Source organism: Lagopus leucura, unplaced genomic scaffold (assembly GCF_019238085.1).
Source record: "Lagopus leucura isolate 7727_CA_CO unplaced genomic scaffold, USGS_WTPT01 Super-Scaffold_741, whole genome shotgun sequence".
In the NCBI taxonomy this organism is placed as follows: domain Eukaryota; kingdom Metazoa; phylum Chordata; class Aves; order Galliformes; family Phasianidae; genus Lagopus; species Lagopus leucura.
Genome location: NW_024962256.1, coordinates 5,168,296 through 5,195,219, shown reverse-complemented (window position 1 = coordinate 5,195,219; position 26,924 = coordinate 5,168,296). Strand labels below are relative to the sequence as shown.

General features: G+C 35.9%; 1 protein-coding gene across 5 annotated transcripts in view; it reads right to left on the bottom strand.

Annotated features, from left to right (window-relative positions):
• ATRNL1 (attractin like 1) overlaps positions 1 to 26,924 on the bottom strand; it is a 425,500-nt gene that overhangs the window by 304,349 nt on the left and 94,227 nt on the right. For all 5 annotated transcript variants that reach the window (XM_042863594.1, XM_042863598.1, XM_042863596.1 and 2 more), the window contains exons 14-19: positions 20,619 to 20,751; positions 18,601 to 18,782; positions 8,635 to 8,848; positions 7,200 to 7,388; positions 3,865 to 4,083; positions 1,320 to 1,457 (exon numbers count right to left, since the gene is read on the bottom strand). In XM_042863594.1, the coding sequence (XP_042719528.1) occupies positions 1,320 to 1,457; positions 3,865 to 4,083; positions 7,200 to 7,388; positions 8,635 to 8,848; positions 18,601 to 18,782; positions 20,619 to 20,751 (1,075 nt within the window). The remainder of the gene's footprint in view (positions 1 to 1,319; positions 1,458 to 3,864; positions 4,084 to 7,199; positions 7,389 to 8,634; positions 8,849 to 18,600; positions 18,783 to 20,618; positions 20,752 to 26,924) is intronic.

The window sequence follows — 26,924 nt, the reverse complement described above, 5'->3', positions numbered from 1 at the left end:
GAAAACAAAGCTTCACAATAATTACTATCTTTATTTTTAAGGTACTCCTTACACTAAATAGCTCCCGTTAAAATCACATCTACTAATATATGAACTCCTTCTTAGGGTTGAAAAAACAAGTTATAAAATTTACGATTTTACTAGCCTTATAAATTGATTTCAGCCATTATTGTAAGACACATAATTCACTAAAGGTGATGGAATGCTTATTTGGTTAGATAGCTAATGTATCCCTGAAGAATAAAAGCCATAGTAATAAGTCATTTTGCTGTAAAGGTATTATAGACAGCAAAAGAACATTTTGTCAACTTCAGGAAATAAGAGAACTATTAGGAATTATTTAAAGCTTCATAAAGCACCAGAAAAATGTGCAACTGTCAATAGGGGCAGGCATTAATCTTTCCATCCCCTTGAACACATTTCTAATATATTGTGCTTAAGTTTACCAGATGTGCAGCTTCATGCATTGACTGGGTGTTAAAGTGCTGAGGAACAAGTGAGCCCTTTAAATGAATAAATATACTTCAAGATAAAGGCTCAGTTAAACAAACACCAATATCAAAGATGAAGAGTTGCAGGAGAAAAGTGTCTGACTGCCTATCATATTAAATCTCAACTATCTTAATAGATTTTCATATTAAAAATATTCCCACACTCCCATTTAGTTATAAAGAGAGGAGTTAGTGTCAACTTCAAAATCACTCATGCAAGTAAAAAAAAGAAGTCCTACAGCAATACACAACAAACACTTTTATCATTCAATTTCTTTCACTTCAAGGAGAATTCTCCAATGTTGAAATTATAAAAAGAAACAGATTGAAAAGGCTAGAGTAACATACAGTCCCTACTAAATCACACTGCCCAAACTTTGCATGAATAAGACTTGCTGATCTGTTGAATTCATTATTTTTCCATGAGCATCACATATTTACAGAATTGAGTGTTATTAAGCATGTTTAAATACCAAATTTCATTTGTACTTCATTACAAGAGGATTGCTTAAATGCAACGAAATGATACTTCTCTGAAGTACCACCATGTAGGTGACGTTCCCCACATAACAGTTTCCTTCTACCTTTGCCTGAGAGATCATCTTTAAATTACAGCCTCATTCTTAGAGCATGCAGATCAAGCGACAACTGCAAAACAGTGATTCCAAATGCAAAGTTGCTATTAAAAATATTAATCTAGATTTTGAATTAATTTATCTGATCAGTGTATCTGGTATCAAATCAGCAATTAATCTTTAAAGGAAAGTGGATTTCATATTATATAAATTTTTATTTCAATATTTTTTTTTTAATGCCAGCAGAACTTACCAGTACACTGTCCTCCATTTGTGGGATCTCCATAATATCCTGGCATGCATGTTTCACATTGTTTTCCTGTTGTTAAGTTTTTACACTGATCACAAACATTACTGTTGATACAGGTGCTGTGGCCATTACACTGGCAAGCTAGAATACAACATTTACAAATCCATTAGTATACTGCTCTTTGGAATAAAATCATTCTTACATTGTTACAAAACTGCAGAAAAATGTAAATCCAATAAGTTTAATCCTGACTAATCATCAGCACATATATATTTTATTATATATAGTTGATAATAGGGTGACTTTGAGCTTAAGTCTTGTTAGAAAGAGTATTGGTGTGACTGAATCCAGCTTACATAGCTTTAAAATGCTGCGTAGCCCCTTAGAAAACCTGTTAAGAGTCCACAAATCACTCACTGATACCATACCTACACACAATCTTTTGTGAAGTATCTGAAATGCTACTGCAGTGGAGAAAATCAACTTACTCTTTACCGTATTCGCTGGTGAGAGAAGGCATACATAAAAAATTAAACACCCATCATCTTATTTTTAACAGTTCTGGTCCTTTCATTGGCTTTGGCACACTAGGAGATATTTTTTTTAAGGCATCAGAACCACTTCAGACATCTCTAGTACCTACACAGTGTGACTTTGGTGAAAGTAGAAGAAACTGGAATCTTACATAAATATTTTATGTTTGACCCTGAAAGCCTAATTAAGCTCTTTGACAAGCAATAACAATGAAGACCACTGATCTTCTAACACCACACTCCTCCCATGTTCCAGTGCCCCACAGACTCTCAGAAAGCACTGATTGCTACTGCAAGAAAAACCATAACATGAATTCTGCTAGAACCTATCAATTCCACTGTTAGGCCTTGGCTGAAAGCAAGACAATCTCGCTGCAGTGGGACCTCCAACTCATGGTACTCAGCAGATTAGCAATGTGTCAATTACCAAAGCTTATCAAGTGTCAGATTATGTCAAACCTGCCAAACCCCTACTGGTGAGGAGTCAGTAGACTCAGCAGAGGGCAGCTATCTCAGTAAGATCATTTCTGTTTACTCTTTGTAATTTGGATTTTTAATCTAAATGTCACATTGACTGGTGTTTTGGCTAGAAGTAAAAGTGGCTCTCACTGCATGCCTTAAAAGTTTTTGGAGTTGTTTTAGAATTACAGTCATTGCCAGGCTTGGCTCAGAAACTGTTCAACCTCAAAGTTTAGAATCTCTTCTTCTGTAGCTATGGCTATAAAATCTTGTAAACAAGTATCCAGTATTTCTGTAATACTGGAAAATAAGAGTGGGTGTTTTTTGTTTGTTTGTTGTTTTTTTGTTTGCTAAATCTCTTAAGAAATTATGATTTTTTTTACCTTCCAAAGAATGCTGAATTCAGACAACTTTGTGGTGCCTTTCTGCACACAGTCTAGTATTCTACGCACTTTACTGCCTTCTCAGAAAAAGAAAATACTATGAATTGCAGCTCTATTTTGCATGAGTTCTGTTTGTATTTCTCACACACTGAATGACTTAAAGTAAGACTTATAAATAAATAAATAGATTGCAAGCCAATGAGCCTAAAAGTAAAAAAAGAGCACAGTTTTTTGCTTGTTTTCAAATCAAATCTATACAAATGCCTTTGGAAAAAAAAACTGAAGTACCCAGAGGAGCAAACACAGCTGCATGTACCAAAGCCTTTGATTCCAAAGAAGCCCCAGCTTCCATATTTACCAGCAGTAGGAATACAGACTGGAAAAGTAACGCTATAGTAAAATTCTACCATTTATTCTAAAAATAAAATAAAAAATAAAGTCATCTTTTTAAAAATTATTTATTGCAGGATACCCTTGGAAGTCTGTCCAGCTCTGTGTGCTTTCCAGCTACCTGCACTACTCCTGCCCTTGTGTGGCCATATCAGTTCAACCTCCACTGTCTTAAAGCACTTGATATCTTTTCCAATGAACTTAAAAGTACTACAGTCAGATCAACATGGCTTAAATTCAGTGTTCTGATATTATAAAAGCACTACACAATTTAGTCTCAAGGTCTAAAAGGTAACTGGAAGCACTGCTCAGACACTCACGATCCTGCAGTGCTTTCTCACAGCCAGCTGAAGCTCAGTGTGAGCAGCTGAGATGCAGGAGGCTCATGCTCCTGGCCATTAGCAGTTGCTTATAGATGATTTCTTAGCTAGAACAGCATAAAAGCTGAAGCAAATTCATACGCTGAATTTCAAATGGGGGAAGGATGGAATTGGTGAGAAATAATTTGCAATTAAATTGTAATTTTGATTAAGTAGTGTATTTTACACACAAATCTGTACAAAACCAAGCAAATTTGCGTGCTCTAGACAGAGACAAAATAGACAAATTAATTAGGGAGCATTTTGGAAAAACATCCATCCCATAAACATATTATTTGTATTCCATCAAATAAATACATTAATTTAGTGTGTCTAAACAGAGAAACTTAATTTCTGTTCAGAAATGCTACTCAAAAAAAAAAAAAATCTAAAGAAAATTGGACAATAAATCAGCAGACCTTACCTGGACACTGGATAAAAGACCATTCATAGCTTTTTTCTTTGGGACAAAGAGTGGCATCAAGCACCATTTCAGTAGAATGCATGCCAACAGGTTTCATTGGACCTCTCGATGATCCTTCCAAACATTGACCTTTTCCAGTGTTGCTGGGATCATTGCACCACCCACAGCCAGGCTGTTCCAAACACTGTCCACAGGTCCTCAGTCCAGAGCAGTTTTGAGCTTTTTTAGATGAAATACAGTATTAATGTAAGAGAAGTTTTCTTTGTTTGCTTGTCTGTTTCCGTATTCTTTTTATGTTTTCCTTCGCTTTGTTGTTGTTTGGTTTTTGTTTTGTTAAACTAGATGCTAGGATTATACAACATTTCAGGAATAAATAATTTTGCATTTCTACTTTCTGGCACAAATTCAACTATTTCAGTAAAATTTATCAGTATGTTTCCATGTTTAGTCTAAACATGGAAGATCACAGAATATACTACAGATGTTCGTTATACCACAAAGCAACAAAGATAATGACACAGAAGAGCGAAATTTCACATCTTCATCCAAATTCAAATCTTATGTTAAATATATATTTTGTGTTTATCATAGAATGCAAATATACTAAACATACTCATGTAGACTGTACAGATAGAAATACTTTAGACTTCAAGACCAATTTATTATTCTATTTAGACCAATAGAAATACTTTAGACTTCAAGAAAAGGCCAATAATAAAAGAGGAAAAAAAAAACTGTGGTAATTCAAATTCAAACCAAAATTTTATTTTCAGTTGAAAAACTGAAAAGAACTAAATAAATTATTTTAGAAAAACATGATATTTGAAGATTTTTTTTTTTTTCATTGAAATTCCACATGTCGTCCAAGGGTGTTCTACTGTCAGCTATTCGGTCAAAGATCATAGCGGGCAGAAAATACGGGACGTGTGGAATGCAACTTTTCGGCAAACAAATATTAAAATGACCAAACATCAGTAATTACATGGCATTCTTTATTTTCCTTCCAAAATACGAAAATTCAGTCTCACTGAAATGAACAGATAATTTTTAAAATGCATATGCTTGCATGAAATCTCTTTTCAATCCAGAACAAACATCCCCAAACTCATAAATCGTTAAACAAAATAAAAGAGAATGAGGTTTTTGTCCATCTGGCTGGCTTTGTTTTGTTGCTTAGTTGTTTTTTTTGACTTGGGATAGTAGGGCAGGAAGTGGAGGTGTTTGGTTTTAAAGATAATAATTCGCATCTTATTCTTCCAGTAGAAACACTACTCTTTGACAAGAGAATCCACTTAATGTTTCATTACCTCAGCAGCAATAAGAATAAATCTAACTAATAGAATTTTCAAGTTAAAATCTAGTCTGAATCATGTTTCAGTTATACAGTAATCTTCTTGTTTAATGCTTCAGACTGAAAAAAAATAAATCAGCCTATGAACATAGAGTCCTGTTTTTCTTTCATTTCTTGAATAGAAAACATATTCTGATACAAAACTCATAATAATGATCTGGCATATATCAAATTCCATTTGGCTTACTCAACATTAAGTTTTACAGACTTGACAAAAAAAAAAAAGACAAATAAATAAAAAACATTTTCATTTGTATTCCTCAAACAAAGAACCTGCATGATGTGCAAATACTACAGAAACACAACAGAATTACAAGTTTGGACTGACATAATGTATGCCACATCTAAAAGTTAAGCATTACTCATGTGGTATTCTGTCTACTTTATCCCTAAATTTTCAATCACGTTTTGTTTTGCCACAATTCACCATCCACATTTTCTAAGATGTAAAACTAAGTTTTTTAAGGACAGAAAAAAAAGCTTAATCTTTACAGTTACAGTATCATTAATACACACGTATATGGGACAAGAAATTAAGTGATCCTATTTCTTTATTCTTAGACTAAATGAGGGCTGATGGCTAGGGTTAGAGGACAAACCCTATTTCGAGTCCATGCCGAACTTGAATTAACAACTAAATTCTACTAAGCATGAAAATTTACCAGAACAGGTCAACATTGCACTGGATCAATACATTTTATGAATATTATGAATTATTATGCTGTTGTCTCAAAACAGTAATACAGGCTCTGCAAGTTCCACTTTGCTTGGATAGTTTCATTTGAAAGAAAAATTTGCCTGTATTACTTTCCACATTCAGTGGTCAGCTTCTCGAGTCCTGTACATTAAGGTCAAGTCCCACTGTGCTGAAGTCCTTCGCATGTGGGCAATATTTTAATCAAGTTATTAAGGACAGTAATTAGTGAAAATAATAAGAACCAGTCTTCTGTAGGAAGATGTTTGAGGATTTTTTTTCAAATCAATCTTGACTGAGACAAGAATCTAAAGCACCAAACACATCGCTTATGCATCTACATGAAATATGGCACAGATACATGATGGCACTTCTTGGTGTTCAACTTAACAAGGTACAGTCATCACAGACTTGTTAAAAAAAAAAAAAAAAGGTAGCATCAGTTAATAGTACACTGAAAGGTACATTGAATAGGTTTCTTTCTCTCCTAGAGAGGCAGTGAATTGATTTCTGATGAAATGTGTTTCCAAAAGGGATGTCTGGAGAATACCTTTGCTGCTTGACAAAGTAAGAAATCTTAAGGATGATGTGAGCCATCTTGTACATTTGCAGACTTGACCCTATCTCATCACATCAGGAAAAAGTTTTCTGCACCTCCCTTTCATTTGCCTGAACTCTTTATACTTCTATGGAGAGGACAAGTAATTTGCAAGAGTCTATAATCAGCATTTGCAAATTAGAATGTAATGAAGACTAAGACCATTTCTTTTACCATGGTTACAGTATTCTCAAGACTATTATCATCATTATTATATCACTGTTTTATCTTTGCACAGTAGGAAAATTGACTATTTTGACTCTACAAACAAAATACAACAGAATTTCAGTTCACCTCCCTTATTTAGTAACTGGATGTCATACCTAAGGTCTATAATATTAGGTCTCCAATTTTACCAGTATTTTGTTCCAACTCATGGACATCATCTCACACAATACAGCTAGTCATCAAAAAAAAAAAAAAGATTATTTTTCTTTATTTGAAAGCAATAAACACTTTTCACCTCTTTCAAAAGATTAAATATGTTTCATCTTAAGATAGACACAAATATTTCACCTGTATCTAGAAATACATAATACTGCCTGCTGAAATTAGTGACTAAATAAAGTCATTATGTGAATTTGTTTTTAATTCTAGTGAAAGTGTTTAATTCTATTCAAACAGGTATACTTCTGAGTGGAAAAAATTACATCATTATATTTAATAGGATTACTGTTCATTAAGGTACTCACGGGAGCATGTTGCAGTTTGCCATTCTAGACACTGTCCATATGGGAAGGAAATTATATAGGCATTTGAATCAACACATCGCTTTGTACTGCTGCACCACATACATTCCATACCATTACTTGTACAATTGGAACATGTTGTTCTCAGGGAACATGGCTTTTTGCAGGGCCTTGCATTCTGGTTGGGACTAACTAGAAAGAACAAAAAATAGTGATTTTGAACAAAAGTTCAACGTCTCAGCTAAAATACCAGATTCATATATTCATATATATATTCATATAAATTCAATATATGTATAGTACATACATATGTAGTATGTATGTAGTAGCTACATACATTGTAGCTACTTTCCACTGAAAATGTTATTGACAGTGAAAAAATAAGGATTAAAAGGAAACCTAAAGAGTTTTGCGTGCTCAACTGCACAGCTATGAAGAAATATATAGGACAATCAGAGAATAAATACATTAATTTGAAGTATAACATGTAAAGGATAAGGGTCTAGCATCATCTTTTGACAGGAGTTATAATTCTCATTAGTAAGTGAAGGGTAAAAACAAGAATCAGCTGTAAGAAATTCTGATAAAGCAAGGTTAAAATAAACTACCTTTAAACAAAGAAATTTTGAGTAAGTAACACCTTTAACAGCTCTAACAATAGATTTTTGAGTATCTATAGCTTTTAGGACACCAAGTACCCCTAGAGAAAAAATTGCAATATGAGTAGGTGTTGAAAGTGCCAGAGTCCAGCTTCTAATCACATAGAATAATTAGGGTTCTGTGCAGGAGCCTACTCATGACATCCCTGAGTAATTGTGACTGTAGGCATTAACGTTGGTTACCAACTTATCTACTGGGACTCCAAAGAAGAGGCATGCACTGAGAAAGCTTCCCAGTTTTCCAGCCTCCTTGGATAGGCAGTAATGGGGTCATCTTACTGAAGGATGCTAGTCAACCCCTTTTCATCTTTCTCAAAGTATTGAGAGCTGACTGAAGTGACTATCTGTTGTAGAATTTTTTAGATACAAACAAGCCTAACAGGGGAACAAAACATATAGATCATTAAAATGTTCAGCAACGTTCAGTAATATTCAAAAAGACGAGTTGTTTTTAGCTTCATCAGCTTTGTTGAACATAATCACAGACTCTTAATGCTACTGTTCCCGTTGACACTGACTACTAATTCAGAGCCAACTTATAAGACTTTTGGTGTTATGTAGACTAAGCTATGTACACAACTTTACAAATAAATATTTGCTGCTTTAGGAATATTATTCATTTTCTCAATTAAAGCTTCATACTTTTCAAAAAGTAAAAGTAAAATTTTGATTTGTAATTGCTTAATCCAAATTGGCAATAATCCCTTTTAGCCAAGTGAAAATCCAGACAGCTTGCTAATCATTACAGTAACAATAACTGAGTACAAAAGATTGCTTACCGACAGGTTTTTCACAGACAAGACCATCTGCCATTGCAGTGCATGGATTTGCCTTCAGACCTGCCACCTCTGCTCTTTCTAGATACGCACAGAAGCCAGAGTCATTTGGCTCTCCAGGAAGCCATTGCAGAGTTGTGTTTGTAAAAGGAGACATGTCATCCCATCCCCAGTAGGAGATGTTGATCTTGCGTAAACCTACCCAAGGTGAAATTTTCTGTGAAGAATAATGAAACAAATCAGAGGTAATTAGTTAAATATTCACTAATAACATTCAATAAAAAATTATAAGCCTAGCTGAATACTCAGAACTATTTTGTCCAGTGGATACTCTTAGCAATTGCCAAGTCAACACAGATGATAAAACAAAGGAGTTAGTACTTCATAGAAATCAAAGGAAAAAGCAGGACAAATATCCTCTAAAATCTGTACTGCTGATATTGATCAACATCAACATCAGAGACAGATGAAAGGGACACATCCATTATTCCAATGCCAGTAAGTACACATTGAATATACCTTTGTTTTTTATTCTATCCTACAAACAACCATAATAAGCATTAGTTCTAAAAAATATTTAAGATGCATCAGTAACATTAAATCACAAATTTTGTTCACTATCATTTCATCTTATTTGTACAATTAACTAGAAAGAAGCAGGAAAAAGGCCTTTGCTCCGAGATAAATCTATAAAACATTCTTATTCCTATCACTTCAAAATCTCAAGATACTGAAAGCAAACATTTTTCCTCATGTAGTCTTTGTCCACAGGTGGTTATCAACAACCTCCGTTTAAATATAGGGAAGAGTTATAGAGAGACCATGGTCTGCAACACTTGTGGTGAGTTAGTACCACACAACCATCTGTACCAGACAAAGGGCAGATGTTGTTAGCGCCAAAGAAAATATGCTGATCTACTCATGAATTCAGTTCTCAACTGATGTAATTTACAGACCAAAGTAGGTAAAACACCACAATATACCTAAAGGTAAACTGCCTTGGTTTCAGATCTATGTGTTATTTCACAAATGAATCAAGAGTCATTGCCGTTGTGTCTCAGTTCTTTCATCTATCATCTCACATCTTTCTTCAGCCACTCAGGTTTAATCTTTCAGACACCTTAAATCTATACCTGATCAGAGCATTCTTCAACTCTTTCCTCTGCCTCATTAGCAGCATCTGAAAAACGAAGGGTCATAAATTTTCCTTCAGAAAAATCAGGAGGAATATGATTAGTATTCCTCACCTTCCTAAATTATGTACCCTGTGTCCTCTCCCTCTTCTTCCCTATCGGTTTGAAACATGATCAAATAAAAACTGCTAAGCATCTAACAGACTTGCAGATGCAAGAACAGACTTAAACTAGAAAATGAGTAAGAAATGTTCTATTCCACAAGGAATGATGCATGCTTAGAAACACTCAAACAGCAGCAGGAAAATTCAGCAAAAATTCCACCCTCTGCTCTCCTGTCTCACTTCTCTATTGGCTTCATAACTTCACTGCTTCCCAGCTGACCAACTTTTCAAGTGTCTGAGTGCTTCCAGGTTTCAGGTACTGGAAAGAGGGTGGTGATGCATGCCATTGGGCGTCTGGAAGGTGACAAAAGATAAGTCTTGCATTTGTTATTTAATTGCCCAGATTGCTCTAGATGTATGCGGTCCATACGCATCAAAAAACTGTAGGTACTTATGCATGGCTTTAGATATTCCTCTCTAGAACACACCCAGGTTTGTACAGAATATGTCAAGGCTGTAGATAAGATATTCTGCTGACAAACAGACCTAAAATAACTTTAAATGCCTACTTTGGAGCTGAAAGATTCTACCCAAAAGAACACATTCAACACATTACTGACAATTTTGATTACATTGCCAAGTAATTAAGCCCTAGCATCAGTTCAATGAAAACAGAGATCCTAGTCCAGCTATGGTGAAAAACATGTCAGGCCAATAATGAAAACTGAGAGGGAGAAGTGACATTTGGAGGGAAGTTCTTCTATTGAGTAAGAATGCATCAAAACCCTTTAAGTGATGATAAAGTCATCAGGAGGATCAGGAAGGCCAGAGCAGCTACAGGAGATAAAAGCAACATCCCCCAAAACATGAAAGACTTCAAACAAAAATAATGCATATCATACAGCTGTTGCCTTCATTCCTAACAGCAGCAGTATCTGGACAACCTACAGCCATTGTGCCAGATATCTCAAATTCCATATGTACCATCTTTGGCTCTTCTGCAACACGTTTAAATACAGACCTGGCACCGATTAGCATGCTATCGAACACATATCAAAGCCTTGCAGACTCACTTGTGTGGCTTTGGGCATGTAGTTAGGATGATGGCTGAAAAATAGGCCAGCCAAATGCTCCAAGGACATGCTTAAAGCATATATTGAATTGTGCGGCAATGATTCCATGATGTGGTGGACTACAGTCAAAAACTGCTAGAGACAGCAGAGTTAATGTGCTGATAACATCAAGCAAAAATGACTGTTGCTGTGTAGTCAAACCCAACAGAAAAATGCAAACAGTGTATAAAAAATTCAGAATTTTCACGGTCACCCATTGCCATAACCAGTGTGCTGTGACAAACTAATTTCAACTTAATTGTCCTGTTTGCCTTAATAATGTATTTTTCAATCAACTTAAAGAAATTATCTTAATTGGAAAAAAAATAGCATTTAAAATAAGTGGTTTATATTTTTATACATTAACTATGAACATGCTTATTTGAAGTCCTCGCTTCCTTAATACATAAGCTTTATTACCTGGTAAAACTGTTTTGCATAAACTAACCATTTGCTCTGACTCATAATCTTAATTTCAATTCTTCTAATCAAGATTCACAACTGCATCTAAGGAAGGAACTTCCACTTACAACTCTAAATTTTTCTTTACTTTAAATTGCCACTAAAGAATCACAAACTATGGTTATTTTCTCAAGCAAAAATCTGTCATTACTTTGGACATTAGCACTGAGCATTTTTGTTCTCTTGCTGTAAAATCATAAAGAAGCTAAAAGCTATTTTTCATCTACATGATAACACATCCACAAAAAAACTGAACCAAAAAAAAAAAAAAAAGTTTTGAGACTGTGTAAAACAGATAATTACTCTTCATAGGATTTCAAAATTATTTCAATTAATGATTTCTATTTAAAATTGAGAAGTTGATTTGAAAAAGAAAAAGAATACTCTGAAATGTATCAGTGGATATATATATATATTTTAATGGGGCTCAGAATGTATCTACGAAAACCGTGGTTACATATTAGATATCATTCATTTTAAAACCACATCAACAACAACTACAGTTTTTGCAATAGCATTACAGCATTCTAGGTAAGTTGTCAGAGAAAAGATAAAGGAAGAAAGGAAGGAGGAAAAATACCAAGAAATGATCAAAGTATAGCTCAGTGGAATTTTTATAGTGAAACAAAAAGCAATGCGGTGTACAGCAGGTGGTAAAGTCTGACTTGGGAAAGCTTGTAACAGGCCATACTAACCTCGCACTGGGGAATGCAATCAGATATATCTCAAGAATGTGAGAGTCATAATCCATAACTTCAACCCATTACATGATCAAAACCTTGGAACCATTTTCTAAAAATGATTCTCTCCTTACCTATTTCCTTCTAGGCAAGTTTTTAAAACCAGCATCCAGTTTTAATAAGCCATGCTCTTATGCTTGTAATACAACAAGTGAAGGATTATCCATTTTTATAGAACAATCATTCATAACAATGATAAGAACTTGCCAAAACACTTTTTAAGTGAAAAATCAACCTTTGTGCTAAGTTAGAAAAGATTTGGGTGTTGTTAAACTCAGAGGAAAACTGCGGGACAGGGATTTATTTTCATCTTACAAGAGCGAGATTATAATCATATGACACAGCCCTACGGAATATTTCATGTCACTTTGTACTCACATCAACCGTCCTACTCAGTTGAACATAAGACAAGCTTTAGTAATTACATCCATTTATTAAATGCTGATCACTAGCTTAAAAATGTGCTCTTTTTCTATACAGTTAACATTTTAATTTTCTTCTGAGTAGTAATTATGGAATTAAGTTAGAAAGTGAGATTGTGTACCATTAACTACAGAGCTGATACTTCACATTAATTCCACTGTTTACTCTGAAGATTTAAGACAGACTAAGTAGCTTCGAGATATACAGCAAACACAATCTTTTATTTATCACACAACATTTTTCAGGCTCTACTGCTGCCTCAGCACAAACTAAATGAAGGTTGAATAATTTGCAGATGAGTAAAGTGAGCAAATCTACCTTTACTGAATAGCCAATTAGTACCAAGGCATATAATTACCCTGTTTCATAATCATAGAAAGTGCTGAGCAACCATGCATTTCTTTAAAAAAAAAAATAATTATCACCAAATTCATCTCCACCTTTCAACTCTTTTCATTTTGGATATTAAGTTCTGCTGCAAGTTCTCAGTGCACTTCTGCTTTGTTTTCTTTTTGTCTGTGTCACAATATCTTACGAAAAAACTTCTAAGAACTTCTCAAGAACCACTTAAACTCCTTGCCCTCATAAAAGCACACAACAGAGCCTTGAAAATACTGCTGCCCCTTAACGCTTGCATTCCCACACCATTCACAGTTTTGAGAAGAGCTTGCCCTTAGCATTCTTTTCTACATCATTATCAGTGAAAAACTGCTTTATGAGAATAAGAGCTATAAAAAGAGAAATTATCTTTTTCAGTTACTACCTCATTTGATGGGCTTTTGTTAAGAAAGTATGCATTTATCCTATGATAGCTACCTACACATTTTATTTTTGTTAATATGTACACAGAGAGTTCATGTTCCCTTCCCAAGGCATCCAAAGAGAGCTGAGCTCCCACCTTTCTGAAAGTAGGAAATTAGCTGATCAAGAGGTGAACTAATGGACAGTTAATGTAACAATACAGAGGTTGAATGCTGAAAGAATGTATTACATCTCCACAAACACAATGGTAAAATGGACTGCTAGGAAGTGTAGAAAGAGACCAACTCAGAAAAAAAAAAAAACAAGTAGATGTCAGCTTCACTGCAAGCAAACAAAACAAAGCCTTAAAAACATGCAGTCCTTTGAGAATACTTGGAGCTAACAAGGAATAACACTGCCATCCAAAGCTCACTAATTAACCACAACCTGCACTCAAGAGTGATTTATAAAGAATGCCTGGCCCTGAAAACAGCACAGTAAAGGAAAAGTTGTAAACAGTTAATCTAATGAAATGCATCATTTAAACCATTCTCATTTTTGTTTATGCTTACTACATCAAAACCAAATCTTCTCAGAATTTATTGCCTAACTGCAAGAAATTTTTTATTTCTACTTTAAATCCCATGGTGGTAGGTAAACTCACAAGAGAACTAATTGCACTTTTAAATTAGTATGCTCATTTAAAATATAGACATGTTAGGATAATATCAGAAACAATTAATTACCCTTACACTGCTGTTGTTTTTATTTTTTTTTTTTATCTTTTTTTGCAGAAATACATGAATCTAATATTTTGCTTACTGGGTCAATAAAGCAGCATTAAAAAAAATGTCAAGCACTATTTTGTTTTCCTGTGAACTCTGCTGTCTGTCCATCGTGTTTCCTTCGGCATTCTCTCAATGAATTCTATTTATTTTCAATGAAAATACAAACTAGACAAATTCAGTTGCTGGCCATCATTTTAGAATATAGTTGCAAGTCCAGCAGTTTTTGATTTCTCATTGCACAGGTCTGCACATTGTCACTTTTTTTAATACCAAGTGAACTTCATCCTTTAAAAGGAGGCAATTATGTATTTCCAGTTTAGTATCAGAATTAAGAAAAAATACTGATACAGATTGAGTTCTTGACAGAATGTAGAGACACTGTCATGGTTCTATGTTTTTGTTTTTGTTTCTTGTTTTTGGGTTTCAGTATTCCACATCAAAACATCATGTAGTGTACGGGGCATTAAAGTGTCACTGCCCAATCCCAGCTACCTATCCCTGTACATTACAGCAGTCACGGGATCTGGCCCTTCCGGGTGGGGGGGCGCTCTCTTGCTGCCTGGCAGTGGGTGCTGGAGGTGCTTTCCTAGCCGTTCCAAGCTTTTCAGGTTTGAATCGGTCCCAGGAACTCTCTCTCTCTTATCTTGTCTGACTTATTAACCTCAATTAAATTGTATATTGTGTTATTTTGTATTCCGATATTATAGTAAAATAAGTTTTCCTCCATAGATTGTTGCCGCTGTTCTTTTCCTCCCTTCCTTCCTTCCCATTTTTGTGGGATTGGGGTGGGGGGGGAGGGCAGAGGCCTGTCGCCCCTGTCACGGACATAGATTGATCTGGTCAACTCCGTGACAGACACGGACAATCTTCTCCCTCTCAGTTTCTCCAAAACATCAATCTTTTGTATTACTCTAAAAGCTTGATGAAGAAATGAAGCTAGATTTGTCCCAGAAGAAGGACTTAATGGGGCTACAAACCCCCACATTGCTTCTATGAAAAGTCAAGAATTTCTGAGTCCTTCATACTGTTTTAGCAGTTCTTTAAAACAGTCAACAGTAGCGAAAATTTTCCTTCTTTTCTCAGTACAAGAATATCAAATAAAGTAAACATAAAAGCAGATTCAAATTCTTATTTTGAAATGTCACTCTGACCCATTCCCTAATCCCGAAAGCTTTTGTTCCACACAGGAGAAAGGTTTGAAAGCCTCTGACATTAACCTCCCCCAAGTCACACTCTCCACCTTCAGGTTAAGGCACAGTGTTCACCTCACAGCTGCTCTGACTACATCTGTGAACTCCACACCACCATCTGTCACAGAAACAAGCCATCTGAAATGAAATCTCGCACCTTAAATCATCATGATTGCAGTTTGAGAGGAAGAGACAGACAAAAGAAAATCAAGCAAAGTTTCAGAGAGCCTCTGTCAAACCTGATAACACATTCAGACTCTCTCACCGAGAATAAATGCAATCGGACAGATACAAATGTATTTTTTCCTTTAAATGCAACTGAAAAACAGCGTAAATCGTGGCAGCATTCCATTAGAGATTCGGGTAACTAACTGACTGTTTAACTTGAGATATGCCTCTGAAGTGCACACATTTGTCTACAATTGCCTAAACTGTGTATGAGGTATCTAAAATTTATATCACCTCATTGGCTGACATTTTTGAATAAAGATACACACAGTAGGATGTCACCTTGCAGAAGTTCAAAGTTCTGAAACAAAAACCAAAACACACTACAATAAATCTGGGTTCCAAACACAAAGAGCAATTTTTCATGAATACTTCAAGCCAGTCAGGTAGTATTCAGTCATACCAGAAGTCCAGTACACACTGTTAGATTTGAGGATCTGCTGTACAGCAATTTTAATGGGAGACCACAGGAAAAAAAAAAAAAAAAAAGGCATGATATGTGACTAGACAAATCACTGCCTTTTATGATTTTGTTATTGCGATTTTGATTACACTTTTAATATTATCTCACATCAAAGTGTCAGCTGACAGGACATTTTTGAAGGTTTCATTAAGTACAGTGTCACGAGAGATCTTCTAACCAAAGCATTACTACTCCCTTTCCTTCGTTAGCAAATAACTGAAAATATTTGTCTTATTGGAAAAAAAAAGTTTTCCATCCAAGTTCTCCATTTATTGAAAGAAACTGAAATATATAACCTCTAGTTGTATCTCCTTCCCTGAGGCACGTATGCACTTTTAACCAATTCCTTCCACCACCCTTATCAGACTGATAATTAAGCTCTGACTCATTCTATCATCGCTTTGCAGGGCATTCCCACATGCTTCATGTAGTAGCACAGCTCCTCAGAGCTCCTCTGAGCCCACACTGTGCACATATAGGAAGCTAGAGATTTCCAGCAGCAAAGTACACTTCTTCAGCATTTCCCTGTCCCCAGTTGTTTGCAGCCCATGTGAAATGAAGGCACAGGTTTGCATGTGCCCTTCAAATAACATGAGACTATCAAAGACTGTAATGTTTTCACCAATGTACGGCTGTGTCCATGATTGCTTTCTTTTATACTGTCATAGGCAGTTACTGACTGCATTTCCAGGACCAGCATGTGAAAAGATGCTGTAATTTGAAGATCTGAAGGTGTTGAGCTTGAAGTCAAAATAAACAAGTATCTTGAGTTCTCAGAGCAATTCCCTGAACAGCTGACGTAGTCAATCACTGACACTACAGGTTCCCAGTCCAATCAGACAGTTAATGAAAATGCTGCTACATTCTAAGCTACCTGTAAGCAAACAGATGAAGACAGTCCTCCCAGCGTTCCTCAACAGAACACATTACAGTAATGTAATTCCAAGGCAGCTAAGGTCCAGATAGGGAAAAGAGATGTATTCTGTCTCACACTGACAAGCTTTTAGAAGTGGGAAAAAAAGCTCTTAGGAAGTACCATGAATTTTTACATAAAGGACAACAGCTATTAATTAAAGAAGGTGATATGAGTCAGAGCAAGTTGTTTTATGTACATCATCCACACAAAGTATTTTCTTTATCCAAAGACTTCCAGTTGAAATATGTCTGTTTCTAACAGAAATTAAATGGCTCTATATTTTACAGAAATATATATTGAAAAAAAAAAGTATGCATGAGCATATATATGTGTATGTATACACATATCATACTCACATACACAGTGTACACATATAGGTATATGTAGGTGTACATTCAGCAGAACAATAGCATTAAATTAAAGAAAAATCCATGCAGCAGCTGGGAGAACATTCAAGTAAAAAGTAAAAAAAAGAATTGTCTGGGAATCCCAAAGGCTTTAAGAAGTTTTATTCACACCCATTCCATGCCTATCTTTCCATTAGACATCACAGTCATGAGTGGTACCTTGCCATCAATCACTTTAGAGATAGCAGACAGACACAATTCTGCCTTGGACATGTTGTTCTCAGCCACAGACTGCCATTACTGCAGTATGATAACCAGATTTAAAAATAGGAAATAGCGTGCTTAGATGATTAGAGGAAACTTTGTTGTGTATTTTTACATGTTGTATTTTTAATACCTTTCCTTAGATGCTGTAGGGAGAAGCTATTTCAGTGGAGATAAAAACATTAGTTTACACTTTCCTGAAGATAGGGCTCACCACTAACTTCTAGAGCATTTTGATCTGCAGTATTCACAACAATGCTCTTTTCAAGCAGGTGAGTTTATTCCACTTCTCTCTTTTTCTTTTTAATCTAACATAACTTTAATTTTAATGTCCACATAAAGGAAGAAAATGCATTTCACTTATACTAAGATTAACTTACTTAGAGGCAACTAAAAGCAATGCTTTCACATATGGGCTGAAGAATCGTCACATACCTACAACTTCTATGTGTGTTACCCATGAAAACACAAAGAAAATTCCTTTTGATTTGAAGAGAAGGTGTTCATCAGCTAAAATTGCATGTATCATGAGCAAAGTCTGTTCCACTACAAAATGAGCAGAACAGAAGGAAGGAAAAGTCATGCCAGGCCAGTAGTCATTGAAGCTTACCTTTTGAAATAGTCAATGTATTCACCACCCAAAAACAATCTTAAGAGTTTTACTTACAATGATATGAAAGCCAAGACATCTTTCTGTGTTACATTAGAAAATATTTTGCCTTACACTGATTCCTGCTGTCACAGTGCGCTCAAGAGGACTAGAATTCCTCTAATCAGCCTTCTTTTCATCTCTTGAAAGTCATTTGTAAACAGTAACCTGAAGCAGTTAAAGCAGGTAAGGAGAAACACTTGGGAAGTGCTGTGTCGTTAGGTTTAAGTACAAGTTTTCTTTAATATCCTACACATCACTGATATCAATCTTTAGCACCACACTACATTTCCTTCAAGTCCTTATGGTGGCAGACACTTTACTCTGTCTACTGTGGAAAAAACCTTAAAATAGATTCCTCACAGAAAATTTAATTCACGGGAACATCAATTACAGTTACCCAAGTTACCTGAAGTGTGTACTTCTGTATTTCATCCAGAACAAATTCCACTTCTTTTGAGGTTGTTAATGAAGCAAGATTCCCACTTAAATTGTAGCAGTACAGTTTGGCATTGTCATAGCTTTCACGACTAGAATTTATGCGGAGGCAGGCATCTCCAATGTGACTCCATCCTTCCCCACACAGGTGAGCTAGTATAAAAAGCATATGGTTGAAGTTGAATTGAAAAACAATTAGAAATTCTAAGAAAATATGAATTTTATCTTCTTGAATCTGTAGTTCAAAATATAGGCAAATAATAAGGTTCCATTTTCAAGTCACATAAAATAAAAACAAATGAATATAATACTACAATATCAAGCATTCTCATTAAAGAAATAGAACATTATTTTGAAAACTAATGTACAGCTATCTGAAATATTTATTAGAGATATAATAACTTTCATTATAAAAATACTGTTATTACACTTTTTCTCTGTATTCATGTTTGTGCAAAACTACATTAAAGATCAGATGATGTATATAATTAAGAGCACTTAGCAATCAGTTTACTTAATTGCAGTCTAAATTTCAAAAAACATGAAAGCAACCATTCTGGAATTAAGAGATCAAAACTGTATCTTATTTTACTTTATCATATTTAAGCCTAAATAGAAACACAATCAGAATGATAAGAATTTCTAGTAACATCTTAGGAAGTATTTCCTTTTCAACGTATTTCAGCATTACCCAGATGTAGATAACTATCAAAAGATAAGAAAATAATTCAGAGCAATTATTTCAGTTAATATTTACATAAACGTCACAAACACAGCTTAATACTGTATATACATGTTAGCAATTTCTGTAAGAAATGATGTTCATTAACTTCAACTGGACATAAAGGTTAAACGAGAAAGGCCCTGATATCTACCTGCAAATACGTAGTTATGAATACAAATCACAGAATAAATATTGTTCAAAATGTTAGCTTTCACCTTGTGAGAATATCTTATATTAGCATTTTAATATTCACAGCTTCCATAGTATTACTAACATTATACAATCAAGAAACTAGATCTCGGGCCATATCTGTGCAGCTAAATCGAAGTATAATTCAAGTATAATTTATAAGGCAAAATTCCAGCCAGCAGAAGTAACAGTGTCAGTGAATGTGTAACAGCACAGAGTGGCAGTACAGCAATTCAGTTCTGCACGTAGGGATCCCCACAGACTGGAGCCCATCACCAGTCTGCACACCAGCAATCTGTGAGTTGCAGTTACACGTATTCACATTGCATAGGCTCACCTATTAGTGAAGAGTCATCATGAATAAAACAAATCTAGGCCTACTCGTTAAATAAACAAACTCAGCAATAATCAGAGAATAGCTGAGGTTGGAAGGAACCTTAAGGAGCATCCAGCCCCAGCCCTGCCCTGGGTTGGGTGCCTCTCACCAGATCAGCGCCCAGAGCGCCACCCAACCTGAGCACCCCCAGCAATGAGGCACCACAGCTCTGGGCAGCACTGCCAGTACCCCACTGCCTCTGAGAATGTCTTTCTAAACATCTAACTTAAATCCCCCCTCTTTTGGTTTATAGCCATTCCTCATTGTCTTGTCACTGTCAGACTGTATAAAAAGTAGGTCTCCCTTCTGCGTATAAGCTCCCGTCAAGTACTGGAAGGACACAGTAAGGTCTCCCCAGAGCCTTCTCTTCTCCAAGCTGAACAAGCCCAACTACCTCAACCCATCTTCATAAGAGAGAAGCTCCAGACCTTTGATCATCTTCATGGCCCTTCTCTGGGCCCACTGCAACAGCTCCACATCCTTGTGCTGGGGGCCCCAGGGCTGGATGCAGTACTCCAGATGGGGCCTTATCAGGGCAGAGTAGAGGGGAACAATCATCTCCCTCACCCTGCTGCCACCCCTCTTCTGATGCAGCCCAGGACACAGCTGGCCTTCCAGGCTGCAAGAGCACACGATAATGAAGGAGATTTCCTCAGTTTTGACAAATATAAAAAGCAGCATCCCTGCTGGCAGCCCTTACCAGGTAAAGCCTGGCATTCCTGCTGCCGCTGGTCCCACTGGCAGTTCAGGTGCAGAGAGCAGCTCTTGCAGCTGGTCAGCTTATTGCAGATCTGTTCATTTCTCACGTGACATTTGGTGTAGTTTTTAACGGACTACAAAAACAAAACAGACACAATGTCAGACTGTTAACAAACCAGAAGTCAGAACTGAAATACACAGCAGGTGGCCTTCTCTCAGCAAACCACAGCCATCTAAAGCCATCAGCTCTTTGCCTGGGTTCACCTGGCAGTTGGTGGGGGCAAGAAAGGCATTTCCTAGAGCACAAATCACCCCACTTGTCATACACAGTTCACTTCAGATGGGTAAAACAGCACTTTGAAAATGCCACATCTCTGTATAGGAGACAAGAAGAGCTTAAATATCTAAAACACTTTCCTTAGATAGTTCAGGAATATGCTCTCACTAAATCATTTCATTCCCAAGTTATCTGCAGGCTTAGCAAGTGAAGCAATCCAAGAGATAAAAAATGAAGCAAGATGCAGGTGTAAAATAACTACACTTCACTTATTGATGATATGAGAACACCCTCTACATTGTCTTATCTGGATCCAGAGGAATGAAATAGGAACTATAGGTGGATACAAGTGATTGCAAGAAGATAATTTTATAATTTGTCAACAGTGATTGTTATTTTACAGTTTTAATTGCAAATCTGTAAACAATTTAGTTACTATAAAATTTAAAAAACAGGAAAGCATTTTACCCATCAGTTACATAAAAACAGGAATAACTTTGGTACTTGAGGGCATAAGAAAAGCAGTAGATACAAAGGAGATTTACCCAGTTGCTGGGTTTTATTCTCCCGAAAACTGGAGTATTCCTTTCTAAATAAACATTCTGAATACAAATTCTTGCTTTTTCCTACATGCCACTTTAAATCTGAGATGTTATGCTGATATCTTATTTAATAAACTGCCCAAGATCATTGGCTCATTTATCCGTTTATCTCTAAATCTGTCTCAAATAAACTCCTTGCAGAATAATTAAAACAAATCCTAAATGAAGACAACATATTCTCAGTACCACAGGCTGCTTGATGTTCGAAGGGACCTCCAGAGGTCACCTGGACCAACTCCCACCTGAAGTAGAGCCACATCCAGGTGACTTTTGAAGATCTCCTCCAAGGAGGAGACTCTATAGCCTCCCAGCAGCCTGTGCCAGTGCTGCACTACCCACACAGCACAGGAGTGCTTTCTGATGCTCCTGTGTTCCAGTTTGCATCCATTGCCTTCTGTTCTGCCACAGGGCACCACTAAAAACAGCCTAGGCTCTTTGCAGCCTCCCTTCAGACAAGATCTATGCTCAGGCTTCCTTTCTCTGGGGTAAATAAACAGTCCCACATCTCTCAGCTTTTCCTCATGTGAGAGTTGCTCCACCACCTTAAAACACACAATATGCAAGTTCACATTAAAGTACATTTCCATAACAGACTGGTACACAAAGCAGTTATGAAAAAAAGAAAAGCTACCAAAAATGAGATTAGTTCATGGAAAAAAAGGAAAAAGATTCTTGAGTTATTATAGGCTTGTCAAACTGCAGAGAAGTATAATTCATCTGGAAAAGAAAATCATTATGTTGAGATAGCATATTTTTGACAAAATTAAGAGATAAACAATCCATGAACTAAAATAACATCAAAATATATTCTAAACATTTCAGCACATGCTCAGTCTTTCAGGTAATCAGAAGTTTTAGATAAATTCACTCATTTGTCAAAGATCAATTCACAGCTATAAGCACAGAATCACAGAATTGTAGGGGTTGGAAGGGACCTCCAGAGATCATCGAGTCGAACGCCCCTGCCAAAGCAGGTTCCCTACAGCAGGTCGCACAGGTAGGCATCCAGGCAGGTCTTGAACATCTCCAGAGAAGGAGACTCCACCACCTCCCTGGGCAGCCTGTTCCAGTGCTCACTGTAAAGAAGTTCTTGCGCATGTTTGTGCAGAACTTCCTATGCTGCAGTTTCCAGCCGTTTCCCCTTGTCCTGTCTCCACTCACCACTGAAAAGAGTCCGGCCTCGCCATTCTGCCCCCACACCTTAGATATTTATAGACCTGGATCAGGTACCCTCTCAGTCTTCTTTTGGAAAGAGTCCAGCGGAGGGCCACAAAGATGGTGAGGGGCCTGGAGCATCTCTCCTATGAGGAAAGGCTGAGTGATCTGGGTCTGTTCAACCTTGAGAAAAGAAGACTGAGAGGGGACTTGATCCAAGTCTATAAATATCTAAGCAGTCATGTATATATTTAATGCAATAGAAATATATTTTCTCAATTTATTAATACAAATATTTTTCTAGATTTCAGTTAGTTAACTCTCTCTCTTTTTATTTTTTATGTTTTTTATAATGCAATTGTTAAAATGAATTTTCAGCCTCACAGAGGACCAGCTTAATTATTGCTAAGAATACTTTTTTTATGCCTTCATTGGATGAGTTCCCCAGTGGTGAACATAACATGGAAGGTACTTTTTTTCTGTCTGTAAGAAATCCTACAGTGAAGCCGAGAGAAAGAAACGCAAACTGATCCAGGAGAAAGCATCTACACCACAATATGAAACAGAGCCAAAGGCAAAGCTGCAAAGTAATAGAACATCTACCTAGACCAATAAATGCATACAGACAGTAAAGTATGCGATACCTCCAGTACGAATCTGCACAGAGGTTTGCTCAGCCACAATGCATATTCACAAAACTGCCTGAGAGATACTGAGAGAAAAAGCACCACCTGCTCATTTACAAGCCCTCAACTAACCCACTTTTAAAACATGATATTGTCAAAATCCTTAAGCATTCTGACTGCTTTTTAAAATCATATATTCCCTAGTAACACTATATGCAGATTACTACTGTCCAACTAAACTATCTGTTCCGTTATTTTCTAATCATTGAGCTTGCTGTGTGCTGGTTATTTAATGTTTAAAATAAAATTTAACGTATCAGTGAGTCTTCATAACAATGTTCTGTTGTAGTCCCTTATTCCCAGCACTTATTGCCTTGAATCCAGTTTAAACATTGCCTAAAAATTTCATTAATTCAATGTAGATGTAAATCCAACAAGTAATTCATATTAACGCAATATTAAGGTCATAACTTCAGGTACCAAACCCAATAAAATTCAGAAATATGACAGCCCATCTGTTAATGAAGTTCCGTATTTTTGTAGGATATTTCTGCACACTCAAGTATCATTAAATTGTTATGTATAATTTCCTATATAAATCTGATTTACTGATTTTTTCAGAACTGATCTTGATATGGTGGTAATACAGACAAACTTTTGAACTGCAGTGATTTTCTACATCTCCACTCTAGAGTGAAAATATTATAGTAGTTAATGTTTAAAATTCAGAAATTACTATTAAACAATGTACTTCTTCCTCCTCCTGGATTTCCCAGGGTAATGATATAATCTCACCTAGTTTGCCCAGCCTCGTAAATTATCAGATAGGTTTGCTACCGTTTCTCTCAATCTACTGCCAAATTTTACCTAAACGTTTACATTTACCAAAAAAAAAAAAAAAAATTCTCTATTCACAATTCCTTCTACTACTTTATACAGCATTTCCCCCTTGACTGTTCTTTAAATTCCTCATAGGTAGGGATATCACTATGATTATTATTATTGATGTTAGTGTTTTACTGTCACTATGAAAGAGATCATCATCTTTCTGGAAGTTGTGCAAACATTACACTAAGATAACGGTTCTTGCCTCTAAGGCATTGCATAAAAACACTTAATAATGTAGGATTACACTTTGCTTTGAAGCACTCTCTAGTACCTTCTATTCTTCCACAATACGCTCTTTATCATCCCTATCACTGGTTCTAAAACATTTAGTTTACATTGCTGTGCTCAGAAATAGCATAATTTATAGTAACTTAACACTTTGGAGTGCATCCCCCTCGTAGCCACAAGCAAAAATCCATACAGACTGGATGCAGAAACACCTCAGCTGTTTCTTCCCAGCACAGTCTGCCCAAAACAAGAAAAGACGCATCTCAAATTGTTCTCTAATACAGAAAATTATTCCGTGTGCACTACTGCCTGGTGTTCTTGATCCCAATAGTTTAAGTGTTATCAATGTAGTCAGCCTTCTTTATAAATGCTGTTTGTTACAGGGAAAGAATAAGTATTTTAACAAGCCTAAAAAATGAGGATTCAGCTCAAGAACTGAAATTTTATACGGAATATCTTTTCAAATTTTCCCAAGGACTCATACAGTTTTGAAAAGAAAGCATTTTCTTTCAATCAACAGTGACAACAGTTTTCATGTGATGGTTAGCACTACTTTCTATTCTTTCTATATTTCAAATCTTCAAAATATTTTGTAAGTAACATGGAAATAAGTTACTTTATTTGCAAAACGCTAGTGTGGGCAGTCAAAATTCCTGTACACTGAAGGATTACAGTCAAGATAATAGCAAAAATGTGCAGCATATTACTAGAGCTACATTATCTGAAGTGAGTGCTTGAAATTTTACTGTAGAGATGTACAACAACAACAAAGTTGGGATAGAAGGAAGAAGTTTTCATTAATTCCTTCAGCTGGCCTTTCAGGACTCATGTTTGGATGTGAAATGGAGCTTAATGTGAAACGGGAAAGGGGATGATTTATGTTTAAGATATGAAGAAGCAAAACCAATTTGTTTTGTTACTGCAAGCATTTCCCAAAGAACTGGGTGAGAGAAGACAAAAGAAATGGTTTGGAAAAGATATTAAAAAAGGAAAAAGAGAAAACCAAGTCTTCAAAACCTGGTAGTATATATATCAAAAATAAATCAACAATGTCTGGTACCAGCCTACATGTATGCTTCAATATTTCCAAACTTTTTAGTCTATAAGCCCAGAAGCACTCAAGCTGATCACAAATTAAAGTGGCATGGTACTTACCCAAAACCCAGCTCACCTCCTCTTTCTCAAGCAGACAGCTTAGAGAAGACTGGCAAGCAGAGGGAACTAGCACTTTCAAGGCCTCAGTGCAAATAGTTTTCCTGTGTGTCTGCATGTATTTGAAAAGCACAACTGCAAAAATAAAACAGCTTTATGGCCGTAATGCTTTGCTATATTACTGTCCTTACAAATGATTACCCCTTAATATCTCAAGAAACTGTGCCACTTTCTCTACCATTATTTTGCTGCATTTCAAAAGAGTAAAAGAAAAAATAAATTGATAAAGCACATTTTTACTGTAAAATTTGTGTTCTCTGTCTTTTGTTGCAGCCTGCAAATTCTCTTCAGCCTATGTTCATTCTACCTGTCACAAGGAAAGATTTTGTTTTCATGGGATGGCTCAGCTTCTTCCTGTGAAACAGACCAATTGTTTACTTCAGTGTTGCTACCATCAAGAAACGCAATGCATAAAGATGCAGCAAATTGGAAAGAAAATCTTTCCAAAGACATATTTCTTTCTGTTCTGTTTTTTAAAGGACTGGAAAGTAAAATTGATAAATGGCTTTTTTTGTGAATATTTTCTTTACAGAATATGAATACAGTCAATTTCATGAATACATTCAGCAAGTATCGCTGCCATATGATGCAAAATAAAGCTTTTTATAAGCAGATGTCCAAGATGATTATAATTTCATTAAAAATTATTTTGATCCACATGTGCACTTCCATCAAAAAATAGGCAGAACACATCAGAATCAGTGATGACCAGAGTCCCACATGTAAAAATCAATACAATCTAATCCACACACTCCAAATAAAACAAATATATAAAATAAGCAGTACAAAAATTCTCTTTTAAATAGGTGAAATAAATGAAGATGCGAAGCAGAGAAGGAAAAAAATACAGTGACAGAAAGTTATTGATTCTAATTTTAGGAAAGTGCAATATGCACAGCTTAGAATAACACATGGTACTAGCAGGTTTCAAAAGCGAGGCAGGACTTTCCTGTTTAAATTTCCTTTTTTTATGCAAAGAGATCCAACAAATAGGAGAAAAATAAAAAGAAAATATATTGATGAGAGGTTGTTACCTCCTTGCAACAGTGTTATATAACATTCTTTGCTTCAGAGCTGAAAATAGCCTTGGACTAGATGCAAGTGTCTCCATGGGAGGGCTTGCAAGAAGAGGTTATGCCGAGATTAGTATGCCATATATCATGAAGTCTGTACGAACTCTGAGTAAGATGGTATCAAGGAGATTATTAAGTCACTAGCCAAAGAGAAATTTCAGTACCATCTTGAATGATTCCATATAATTTAAGTTAGCTGCTTCCTAGTTGAGTAAGATTGGACAGGATGAGCTTCATCCCTCCATG